This window comes from Pseudorasbora parva, chromosome 8 (assembly GCF_024679245.1).
Source record: "Pseudorasbora parva isolate DD20220531a chromosome 8, ASM2467924v1, whole genome shotgun sequence".
Lineage (NCBI taxonomy): Eukaryota > Metazoa > Chordata > Actinopteri > Cypriniformes > Gobionidae > Pseudorasbora > Pseudorasbora parva.
In genome coordinates this window covers 25,594,874-25,607,627 of record NC_090179.1, presented here as the reverse complement: position 1 = coordinate 25,607,627, position 12,754 = coordinate 25,594,874, and the positions used below count along the sequence as shown (strand labels likewise).

General features: G+C 35.8%; 2 protein-coding genes across 3 annotated transcripts in view; one reads left to right on the top strand and one right to left on the bottom strand.

The window, feature by feature from the left end:
- Positions 1-737: 737 nt before the first annotated feature.
- On the bottom strand, positions 738-5,023 carry xaf1 (XIAP associated factor 1). The gene is made up of 8 exons (XM_067450516.1): positions 4,890-5,023; positions 3,434-3,569; positions 3,164-3,220; positions 2,855-3,050; positions 2,689-2,756; positions 2,368-2,580; positions 1,707-1,766; positions 738-1,611 (listed from the first exon to the last, which is right to left on the bottom strand). Exons 1-7 carry the CDS (start codon positions 5,012-5,014, stop codon positions 1,728-1,730), a joined length of 834 nt encoding a protein of 277 aa, XP_067306617.1. The 5' UTR covers positions 5,015-5,023; the 3' UTR covers positions 738-1,611; positions 1,707-1,727.
- rap1gap2a (RAP1 GTPase activating protein 2a) overlaps positions 4,256-12,754 on the top strand; it is a 98,740-nt gene continuing 90,241 nt past the window's right edge. Inside the window, exon 1 of one of the 2 annotated variants that reach the window (XM_067450513.1) lies at positions 4,256-4,441. Coding sequence is in view for 1 of the 2 variants with exons in the window: in XM_067450511.1 (XP_067306612.1) it covers positions 12,382-12,395 (14 nt within the window). In the remaining variant the exon portion in view is untranslated. Of the gene's footprint in view, positions 4,442-12,277; positions 12,396-12,754 lie in introns of those variants that run through there. The other variant, XM_067450511.1, reaches the window with a different exon arrangement.

Below are 12,754 nucleotides of genomic sequence, written 5' to 3'. Positions count from 1 at the left end.
GCTATGCAGCACCATACACAACAAACTGAGGTGCACTGTGTATTTTTTGACACATTTCTATTAGAACATTAACTTATTGAGCAATTTGGCCAAACCACACAGGCCAGCCTTCGCTCCCCACGTGCATCAATGAGCCTTGGCCGCCCATGACCCTGTTGCCGGTTCACCACTGGTCTTTCCTTGGACCACTTTTGATAGATACTGACCACTACAGACACCCCACAAGAGCTGCAGTTTTGGAGATGCTCTGACCCAGTCGTCTAGCCATCACAATTTGGCCCTTGTCAAACTAGCTCAAATCCTTATGCTTGCCCATTTTCTGCTAACACATCAACTTTGAGGACACAATATTCAGTTGCTGCCCAATCCCACCCACTGACAGGTACCTTGATGAAGAAAGATGATCAGTGTTATTCATTTCAGCTGTCAGCAAATGTCTTGCCTGATTGGTAATGTAAACTTTTTTTTCTAAGAAAGAAAAATGTAAAACGTGAAAGGGAGAATCAATAAATTATGATAGATTTACTGTGTGAATAATATGGGCCTAACCATGTAATCAATAAAAACTAACTAGTCTGGTTTCAAATAAGAAAACATTTTATTCTACATTTTATTAATCAGTTAGCCTTCCACCCCCTGAATATGAAACATTTTACTAAATTTGCGATGTTACGCGTCTGTAATAATGGTCCATAGCATGATGGTAGCCATCAAAACATTTAATTTTTTTTATTTTATTTTTAATATCTTGTTAGATTCAAGACCAACAGTGGAATCTTTATACATTGAGAGGAAAGTTATTATATAATCTAATTTGTATATTCTTTTCAACAGATGAGGGGGAAACAACAAAAACAGTGAAGTTACAACGATTAGCCAACTCTAGAATCTGCATTCAACGCTGCCTGGTCTCTCATAAAGAAATACAAAAATATCCGCTAGATGTCACTGTTGCACTTTTGTTGCCAAGTGCAGGAGAGTCCCTTTACAATTAAACAAACTGACCATTTTTGAAAAAGACATTTTTATAAAAATATTTAACATATATCAAGTAACAATTATTAAAATGTATAGTAAGATATTATAGGAACATTAAGTAAAAGCCATCCTGACTGAAACCTTCATCTGGTAGATGGCCTTCTGGATCCTCAAGGCATTTTATACAAAAGTATGAAGAAGGTGGCATGGAGAGAAATAAGTCTAGCATGCAATTTATACAAATAGTTTTATAATGTCTTATAATTATATCTTTATTCAATTTTTTTATTCAGATTTAACATGCAGAAAGGTTTAAACACAATAGATTTATTAAAAAGACAAATAATTGCATCATAAAAAGTTCATTACTCAGAAAGTAAAGTATACACAAAGTACCCAAAGTACCTGCACTCACCATAAAACTTTTTCCATTATTTTGTCTTCACTGGGCCAAATTCCCTTTTAAAGTGCCATTATTATCAAATTAAATTCAGATAATAGTGTTTGGCAGAAGCACTGTAAACATTTTTTAGTTACTCTATTTTCAATATATTTCAACATGCTATTTCCACAATAAAATGTTCTATATTATTATTTGTGTGATGCTTGGCGAGTTTGCAGTTTCCATCAACCCTGTAAGATAATTCATACTTTTATTGCAGTTCATGGATGTTTCACTGTTATACCAGTTATACTGGTGATACATAATGTATTATTTGTATACTTACATATTTTGCTTTCACCAGCCATCATGCCAGGTTTAGATGTTGATATAATTCACATTTTTTCTAAAAATAAATAAATAAATAAAATATAAATACATATATAAATATATAATTATCAGTAATAAATAAAATATAAATACATATATAAATATATAATTATCAGTAAATATTGTATATTATATTAACAATAGAGGCTCAAATGTACTGAAATTAATTATTTTATTCAACAAGGATAGGATAAATGAATAATAATAATAATAATAATAATAATAAAACAATTCTGAAAGACATTGAATTAAATCATTGAATCAACATTGATAATAATAATATATATATTTTTTAACACCACATCAGTATATTACAATGATTTCTAAAGAATCATGGTGTTGCCATTACAGGAATAAACACATTTAAATAAATTAGAAAAGAAAACTGTTATTTTAGATTGTAATAATATTACAATCTAAATTATTACTAAAAGTACAATATTACTTTTTTACTGTATTTAAAAAAAATTGAACGGTAGTGTATTCATTTAGGTATAATACATGTACTAATCAATACAAAGTTAATTGTATTTATTAAATCAGCAACAAAATACTGTTCAGATTGTTAAATGGTGAGCCTGCACAAGTTTAAAATATCATTATATACAGAGCAGTACCTCATGCCATTCGAGTGTCTTTACAGGAAGCGCCAGATGACAGAGTGGACAGGTGCTTATCTTATCCATGTCAATGTTTCTGTCTCTCTTTGTCTTTTGCAATTTTGAGAAGGATAAATCTGCAGCTGGAGCACGGGCATTTCCATCCTTTAAGTTTTCATCAGAGTCATCATCCTCATATTCTGCATTCTGTAAAAGCTGGTTGCAACCCAGCTAGTTAAAAGGAAAAAGGAAAATGAAATGCGTTTTTTCATAGAAAATATATTTTCATAATTACATAAATATATGGAGAAAAAAAACTTCTGTATTTACTTATTTTACCTGGTGCTCTTTCAGATTGTCTGAGGGAATATATAACAGACACTTCTGACATTGCAACATGGTCGGCTCTGGAGAAAACGGATATGCTAAATTAGTATTTTACAATGAAAATAGTCAGAACATGGCAATACTACCTATAATGTTGAGTGTGTCATGATGAACTAACCGTCATTGTCAGATGCATTAGTAGTTGGGCAGATCTGAGCGTGATCAAGCTGGTCCGTCATTTTGACATAGAGGCCACAGTCAGAGCAGCGTTCTGTGCGACTCCCACAGGACACTCTGTGCTCTTTTAGATTACTCAGAGGAAGCTCGAGCTGACAAAACTCACAGATCGCAGGCCTTTTGGAGCACTCATCTTTCTGAAAGACAGAAATAGCAGACATGGAGAGACAGAAACAACAAAGGATAAGTGGGAAAAAAATAAACCACCCAGAGCTCATCAGTTTAAATATGTGTGAGATTAAACATTCACCTCGTGGTCCAACAGATGCCTTCGCTCCATCTTTTTATTGCACATCTTACATTTTACCTGTGAAACATGATAAAAATGAGACCACCAGCAGTATTTTAGAGGAGGGAGATTACAATGATGAGTAAAAAACAAGTCAAATGGAAAATGTTCAGTAGGAAAATGCATCAGAAATCTTTGTTGCTGTTGTTGTTGTGACACACATGGACTAAGAGCTTGTAAAATGCAGCAAAGATCAGAATGTTAACCAGTGTTGAGTGGTGTGGTTGTGACCTCTGCGTGCTGCTCAGTTTTATGCTCCTCCAGCTGGTCTCGTGGGACAGTGTCGTTGCAGTCGGGGCATTTACACAGAAACCTCTTACAGTGTGGTTCATGCAGGTCATAGTTTGCCTTTGCCACCTCTTTATTGCTGTATAAAAACATTAACAGAGACTCTTTACAGAGACTGGAGGATGGAAACACTATTGCATATGCACTGTTTTCTTATAAGACTAAATGCCCAAAAAACCTAGAAGAATGCATAAAAGGGGTCGAAACGACCCGTATTGGAATTATTGGTTTTCGTCTTATTAATGAATTCATTAAAATAATTGATGATACACAAATGCAATATATCAAACCGTTTATTTGTCTGCTAGGCCCACTACTTTTTAAAAACAAACTCTTTATCTACTTTACTAGGTATTAAAATATTTAATAAATACCAGAAAGATGGGTCAATTTGACTTTTAACCCTGCGTTCAGGTTTACCAACATTTCTGCCACAGGCTACACCAGCATGCTGTTTCAAACCTGTGTGACTTTTTTCTGAGGAACACAAAATCATTTTAGAATATCCATACTCTTTTGAGCAGGCTATAATGAATGTGAACAGCGACTATGTCAAAATAAAATAAAATATCACAGTTAGCATAGGGCCTGCGTGAAAAAAAAATCGTCTAATTGGTGTATGAATCATTCTTTTGAGTCAGATATTTTACACGAAACGGTTGATCCAGTAGGCTAGTGCATAAAATGGTCTGAATTGAATCCGGAATTCAACCAACAATTCGCGAATCAAAGATCCGATTCTCCAGTTCAAGCTCAGAGCTCAGAGGTGAAGAATTGCTAATAAATTAAATCGGTCATTTTCTCACTTAAAGCTATAAAAATAGCTTCATGAGATTTGAATGGAGCACGACGAGTCACACTTCTATGATATAGCCTACTATTATGCGCGAGGCCAGGATATCTTTCAATCCACGTTCCACAGAAGAAAGTCCTACGGTTAGAATTATGAGGGTGAGTGAGTATTCCAGTATTTTGGGTGACCTAAATTAATAGCTAACAGGATAAATTAGGTGTTTAGGTCACAAGTTGTGTTACAATTATTCACTAATCGTGTTCAATATAAATCATTTCAGCCAATGCAAGCGTTGACTATTGTGTGTATGAAACTGTCGTGACAGCTGCAATCGAAGGCTATTTCACTTTGTTTCAAATTAAGCCAGTCGACAGTTCGGCACCGTAAAGAATTAACGTTATAGTCTTTATTGATGTACAATGTAAATAAGTAGGCCTACAATATGCTTTTGTTTTCGTTTTGCTGTTTCTACTGTTGACATTATTTGTCGTGATAATGCAAAAATCGTCTAAAACTCGACGAACACGTACATTTGTTTACATTGGTTTACATTGGTAATGAACATGGCGTCTTATATAAAATGTATATAGACTTTTTAAAACTCACCAGTGCGTACATAAAATCAGTTCAGTGTCCATAGTTAGGCTAGTAGAGAGAGATGACTGGTTGTTGGTTTCATTTATTCTGAACAGAAAGTGGAACCGAAACTTAAAAGGTGTCACAAATGACATCGCTGAAAGTCTTGTTTTCCAACAATACCACGTGTTGTGATGAAAAACTGTCAACACCTCACTTGACATTGCATTGTAGGCTATGTCTCATATAGTAAACGTAGCCTAACTCCTGCATACAGTCCACACACACACACAAACCAACCCGATCACACATAAATGCGTATTTAATAGTAGCCTATGAGTGTGCAATGTCCATTTCAATTATGACTAGGGTGACATTTATGATAGTTCACTAGATATTAGCTACTTTGATAATAATACAAAATGTTTCTTGAATACCAAATCAGCATTAGAGAATGATTTCTGAAAGATCATGTGACACTGAATGCTGAAAATTCAGCTTTTGTCATCACAGGAATAAATTACATTTTAAAACCGATAAAAATGTTGTATGAATGTTGTGTATTTTAAATTGTAATAATTTTGCACAATATTACACTTAATTTTATTTTTGATCAAATGAATGGTGAGCATGAAACTTTAAAACATTTAAAAAATGCTAATCCTAATGTTTGAATGATAGTTTATATAGATAGAGATGTATGTTTCATATATGGCTGTCTCTAATATATTTGAATATGTTGTTTTGTGGTCAGCTAGATTTTGTAATGACCCCTGAAATGCACATACATGATTTCACATTTTAAACTTTGTTGTTATTATCCAGCCTGTGTCTATGAGGAAAGAAACTTATGTTTGCCTGCATCCAAGCTATAGATTTTCCCCTACCAAGTGAAGTAGTTTACTCATTTACAATGTATCAGTATGATCAGTTCATGGTGTTCAGCTTTGTATCTTCTCTGGATGATTATTGTTCAACTCACGTATACTGTCACTTTAGTGAAACATTAGGAGTCTGACAGACTGCTGAATAGATGCCTCTTGTTGGTCCCATTAGTGGATCACTTATGTTGACTGTAGTTCAAGATTTTATTGAGCTGTTAGTTTAAAAAAAGTTCTCAAAATAATTGAACAAGGCTTTTGTATCAAGACCTCGGAAACATCTGACATCAGCAGCTAATGGATGTTTGTCAGCAGAAAGAGCACAGGAGCAGACAGCTGTGTCACACCAGGCGAATCAAAGTAATTACGCTATTGAGTTTCGCATTTTCACTATCGCCGCAGATGGGTGTGGACAGAGGACTTAACACGGACCGGTTCATTTTCTAATTCCACCTGATTGGGTCAGCTGTCGCCTGCAATGTCTGATCAGAACTGGGATCAGCATTTAGCAGTGCCACCAGGGTAATCTGGCCTGATTTTGCTTTACATAAACACGTAAATTATTTTAGGGTAGAATTGTACGCTGCGGGCCTGCTTTCTCTTATGTGTGTGTGTGTGTGTGTGTGTGTGTGTTTGTGTGTGTGTGTGTGTGAATGTCCTCTTGTTATATAATATTAAAGTTCACAAGACCTTGCTGCACCAGTAAAACCAGCCAGCACATTCAAAGCAAATAACAGGGTTGCATTAGCATTAATTCAACATTCACAGTAAGTGAGGAGTTCTCGTCTTACATCGCTAATCTCTCTTCTTTTTCCTTCTTGGTGATTTAATGGGTAGTTTCTGATCACTTTAGAGTTTTATTTCTCAAGATCAGATTGCTTTTATGAGCAGATCGGAGACATCTGAGTCCAAAAAAAGAATGCATGATGAAACGAAATATTGTTTTATTGCGTTGCAGGCCATTGTCTCAACAATTTTACAAAATGACATTGGGGCTGTTTACAATTATTTTGTTACTGTTATTAGAATGCATTGTATCTATTCTATTTTAATAATAATATTAATAATGATAATATTACACTATTACTTTACACAATATTACACAATATTACTTTATTTGTGCAGCACCTTTCATACAAGAAAGAAAACCCAATTACAATAAGCACATTCATTATTTTTATTATTATTATTTACTGTTATAGATTTATATTTACATTTTAATTTATAATATATAATTAAACTAACCTATTTATAATTTATTTATAATATACATAAAAATAAGCAATTCTAATTTTAAAAATTGTATATACATTTTAATTTAACATAAAATTAATATATAAATGTTATATTTAATTGTATTAAATTAATTAACAGAAATTATTTACATTTATAATTCAAATGATTTATTAATTTGTTTGTATTCTGAATATAAATAAACACGAATAAATAATACAAATTTCAGTATTATTTATATAACATGATTAAAGTTGAAACCCACTTTATAATGATCAATAAAAAAATTGTATACATAAATTCATAATAAATTTAAAATAAGAAAACATATGTAGAATGCTTCAGAACATCATTTGCTAGTTAAAAGCTAAAGTAAAAAGATATGCCTGCTTTTAAAAAATATTTATGTATTCTAATATAGATGTAGTATATTATATAGTATGGTATAATAACAGAAACACACCCCCAAAGCATGATGCTACCACTCCCATGCTTCACAGTAGGGATGGTGTTCTTGGGATGGTAGTCATCATTCTTCTTCCTCCAAACACGTTTAGTGGAATTATGAACAAAAAGTTCTATTTTGGTCTCATCTGATCACATAACTTTCTCCCATGACTCCTCTGGATAATCCAAATGGTCATTGGCAAACTTAAGACGGGCCTGGATATGTGCTGGTTTAAGCAGGGAACCTTCCGTGCCATGCATGATTTCAAACCATGATGTCTTAGTGTATTACCAACAGTAATCTTGCAAATGGTGGTCCCAGCTCCCGTGTAGTTCTGGGCTGATTTCTCACCTTTCTTAGGATCATTGAGACTCCACGAGGTGAGCTCTTGCATGGAGCCCCAGTCCGAGGGAGATTCCGAGTCCGAGCGAAATTCTTCCATTTTCCAGTGATTGCTCCAGCAGTGGACCTTTTTTCACCAAGCTGCTTGGCAATTTCCCCATAGCCCTTTACAGCCTTGTAAAGGTATACAATTTTGTCACTAGTGTCTTTGGACAGCTCTTTGGTCTTGGCCATGTTAGTAGTTGGATTCTTACTGATTGTATGGGGTGGACAGGTGTCTTTATGCAGCTAACGACCTCAAACAGGTGCATATAATTTATGAAAATAAATGGAGTGGAAGTGGACAATTTAAAGGCAGACTAACAGGTCTTTGAGGGTCAGAATTCTAGCTGATAGACAGATGTTCGAATACTTATTTACTTATTTGCAGCTGTATAATACAAATAAATAGTTAAAAAAGCATATTTTTATTTCATCTTTCACAGTGGACAGCAACCTACGATGACATTTTAAAGTTCTGTTTAATCCAATATATATATATATAATCCATATATATAATCCAGACTTTTTTTTAAAAGTTCTGTTTAATCCATAATATATATATATATATATATTTGGATTAAACAGAACTTTTAAAAAAAGTCTCTAAAAAGGTACTAACATGTCTACAGCCCATCTTACATGGGATTTGTTGGCATATACACATGAATTAAACAACAATCTGATGGATCTCTTTTCAGTGGGAAGTCGCACCTCTGGCTGGCTGTCAAGTATTGCAGTGCCATATGCCAGTTTTTAATTCCAATTAAATCTAGTCATATGATTGCAGGGAAAAAAACAGGTTGATAAAATGTGAAACCTTATTTGAAATTGCTGTCAATTTTGGGTTAATGCTATATATACATATGTTCATCCAACCAAACCTTATGGCAGAACTCCAAAGAACATTTCCAAAGAGGGTTACCAAGGCAACCCCAGAAAGTGCACCAATTAGAAGGCGCAATGGCTCTCAAACACTAAACTGCCAAGAGATTGAAGGAGATGGAGACAACAGCTCTAAACAAACCGACAAATGAAAGAACAAGGCGATGTTCAACAGGCTCTTTTAGTGGAGATTACATTAGCCACTGCTTGAGGTTGTTGCTGAGCTCAGGGTGAGCGAGGACCGGGGTTGATTTGCTTTTCTTGCCTAGGTTGTAACCTTTCCAGAAAACCCATCAGTTATGCTTCATATATGATGTACTGCTCGTGAATCCAGATTATTGATGCTCCTCCAGTAGCGGATGAGAGTGTGTGTGAGTGAGTGGACATTGATCTGATTGGACCCCAGCGGTGGCTGACTGCATTGACCACATGCTGTTATAATGGCCAGTGAGGCACATGTGTCTGCATGTGAAGAAACTACTGTGGAACATCTGAGTGGACTCTTCCGCTTTGAACAGATCCATGTTTTCATTTTGCATAGCTCACTGTGAGAACTTGAGCTCAGTACTGTTTGTTTTCTTTGCTGAAGATGCTTTACACAGACTACTTAATGCTTTAGAGAGGCGACATAATTTTTTTCCGTTAATTGTAACTGTTATCGTAGAGTATATTAACTCTTTATATAACATTGGATATACTTATGGATAGATGTGGATGGATATAAGTACGCAATGCATATACTGGCATATAATGAATGCACACTTCAGTCTAAATGTGACTATGAAGATATATAAATATATATATACACTCACCTAAAGGATTATTAGGAACACCTGTTCAATTTCTCATTAATGCAATTATCTAATCATCCAATCACATGGCAGTTGCTTCAATGCATTTAGGGGTGTGGTCCTGGTCAATACAATCTCCTGAACTCCAAACTGAATTTCTCAATAGGAAAGAAAGGTGATTTAAGCAATTTTGAACATGGCATGGTTTTGGTTTCAGATGGGCCGGTCTGAGTATTTTACAATCTGCACAGTTACTGGAATTTTTACACAGAACCATTTTTAGGGTTTACAAAGAATGGCGTGAAAAGGGAAAACTCATCTCCACTACAAATAGGAAAAAGAGACTACAATTTTCACAAGCTCACCAAAATTGGACAGTCGAAGACTGGAAAAATGTTGCCTGGTCTGAGTCTCGATTTCTTTTTTAGTCATTCAGATGAGTCTTTCAAATGACTGTAGAGTCTTCACCACTCTACAGTCATTTGAAAGTGATTGCAGTACCAGTTTTGGCCACAATCTAACATAACCTTTTAAATATAAATTAGGGCTGTCAAAAGATTAATCAGAATTAATCGCATCCAAAATAAATGTTTGTTTACATAATATATGTAATACACATACTAGGGGTTGCACAGACTAGTCGACTAATCAACTAGTCGACCTTAATGCTCTGTCACGACGCTTTAAGCTTGACGTCGACACGTCGCTGGTCTATAGAGGGCGCAACTCCGTGAGCTCTCCACAAGACATGTTTGATTACCATCTGGATGCTCAAAACTGATCGGGAGAATACACGCTTATTGTACACGCAAGCAGTGTTCGAACTATACCGTGGCCTTTGGGGGAGCCCACTTTTCGGGGTGTGTGTGTGGGGGGGGGGGGGGGGGGGGGTTGCGCGTGGAAGAGAGGACGTGTATATTCCTTCACACACAGACAAACGGGTCAATCTATTGCTTAATGCATTGCGGAGACTCTTAATATACAATTTACAATTATTGAAGAACATCTTTGATTTTAATGAAGGAAGAAAAAAACCAAGAATTGATAGGTCAAAAAGCCCACAAATAGTCTATAAACAAAGCATCCGGCTGTCTTTGAGTTCACATGAACGGTTGAAGTTACTCGTCAGGCTACAGAAGAAAACCATAATTCCTCCATTTAACTAACGCTAGTCTTACTAGGACATTGATAGTCGCGCAGACCTATATCAACCCAGCCGCTACACATAATTGGGGATAACATGCCTTATCGCAGAATCGACCACAGAGGCTTGGGGTCAGCTTCATTTGCTGTTCTTCCAGAAATCCAAGATCAAGAAGTGGATGTTCGTTTTTGTTTTTTCTACGAATCTTTGCGTTGACATGCACTTAACATGAGTGGAATTAGCACCGCAGTGCCACCACACCTTGATGGTCATGACAAGAACAGCATGCATAGTTATCTTTATTGAAGTCAATTAGATTTAAATTGCCGTCATGCATGAATTAATTATATATTTTTAGAAATTTTACATATAATAATCCACGATGATCACATTACAGAAAACTGAAATTGCACCTCAAAATAACACAGTGTCAATATTTTTGAGACCCCCCAAAATTTCACAAATCACGTTTTCAGGGGAGCCCATGTCTTATTTAGGGGAGCCGAGCTCCCCCTAGCTCCCCCGTAGTTCGCACCCTGCACGCAAGTTAATCATCGCGCTTAACTGCGTGCTGCATATTGCAACACACACACATAGCCGATCGCACATCACGCGAAGATCGCGCGCGCCTCACACAAAACCATTTAGTAGTGCAGAAATGTATTGTCAACACTGTTCTGCGATTTATCAAAAAAATAGCTTAGAAACTGAAACGTTCAGGCATATATTTCTTGATAACTAAAACTCACAGCTTCACTATTATTAGAGAGACGCTGCCAGGTAGAATTAATTCACACACAATCACTCACTAACTTACTAATGCCTTCATATAGGCTACATGTAATCTTTATTGTGCTACTTTATCTGTATCTTATTCAGAACGAACAGAAATCTGTGAGAAAAATAACAACCATAAGACAAAAGAACTGATACAAAAGCTGTCATGTAGGATCAATAACCTAATGGGCAGCGCTGTGTCATATGCCATATCAGCTGTGCACAAGAAGACCCGTGTTCGCGTCTCAGCTCAAGGTTCAGGTTTATTTATGTTTTAATCAATGACGTCATCAGTGACTAGTCGACGTCGACTCGACTTTCATCACATAAATGTCGACTTTAAAAAAATGAAAGTAGTTCAACCCCTAACACATACGTGTATATATTTAAGAAATATTTGCATGTATATACTGTACTATATATAATTTCATTGTGTTAAAAGTTAATCTTTAAAAACACTTATTTGGTAACACTATTAAATGCAATCTTCAGTAGTAGCTTTAAAAGTCACCTTTTAAGGCCTTATAAGCTGCCATAAATCTGTGGAATTTTGAATGCATTTAAATGGAAAATTCAATAGAGGTGCTTTCTGCCCTCAAGATATTAACCTTTTCTAGCATTGTATATGTGTGCGCCTGTGCCATAAATCTTCTGTAAGGTTGGCTTTTGTGGCACTGTTTAATTTTACATCTGAGAAATAATCCACACCCCCTCACAAGCCCATCATAGAGAGCCAGAACGTATTCAATGCCATAGCAACTACTACAACTACTACCTGCATTCTTATACACCTCTCTCTATTTCTCTCTCTCCTCACGATTCGCTCGCATTCTCTCATCCTTTTCCCTCCCTCCACTGTTTTGCTCTCCCTCCCTCTCTCTCTCTCTCCCTCTATTTCTCTGAGCGGTTCTCTCTCCTCACTCGTGTTGAACCAGTCGTTTCATGCAGCACTGCTGTGTTTACACAGTTCTGAGAGCCTCTGATGGCAGATTCAAGGTAAGGTGATGTTTTAATGGTTATTCAAGTGCATGATGGATCCAAGAGCATAAATCTGATTTCCTGGTGATTTTGTCACACTAATGGATGGCAGCGTGAGGGTTTGAGCGGGACCGACTAAACTATTACTGTATATCTTAGGGTGTGTTTGTATTTGTGTCAGTTTTCTTACTAGCTGTTTTACATCATGTCCACGAGTTGCATCAGGGTCCTTAAACTGATGGAGTTCAAAACGTGCATATTTTCTTAGAAAAAAGTCTTAAAACGCAACCGTGTGACATTAAAACCTACTTGACTATTTGAATTAATAGTTAGCTTGTTTTTGGCTTGTGTGTGTGTGGCGTTAGTGACTCATTCCC

Bases quoted from the DNA above. Each gene is read 5' to 3' on its own strand.
- xaf1 (XM_067450516.1), bottom strand. From the start codon at position 5,014: ATGTCATTTGTGACACCTTTTAAGTTTCGGTTCCACTTTCTGTTCAGA. The intron at 2,757-2,854 runs GTTAGTTCATCA...CGTTTTCTCCAG, and splicing joins TAATGCATCTGACAATGACG to AGCCGACCATGTTGCAATGT. The intron at 2,581-2,688 runs GTAAAATAAGTA...CCTTTTAACTAG, and splicing joins ACAATCTGAAAGAGCACCAG to CTGGGTTGCAACCAGCTTTT.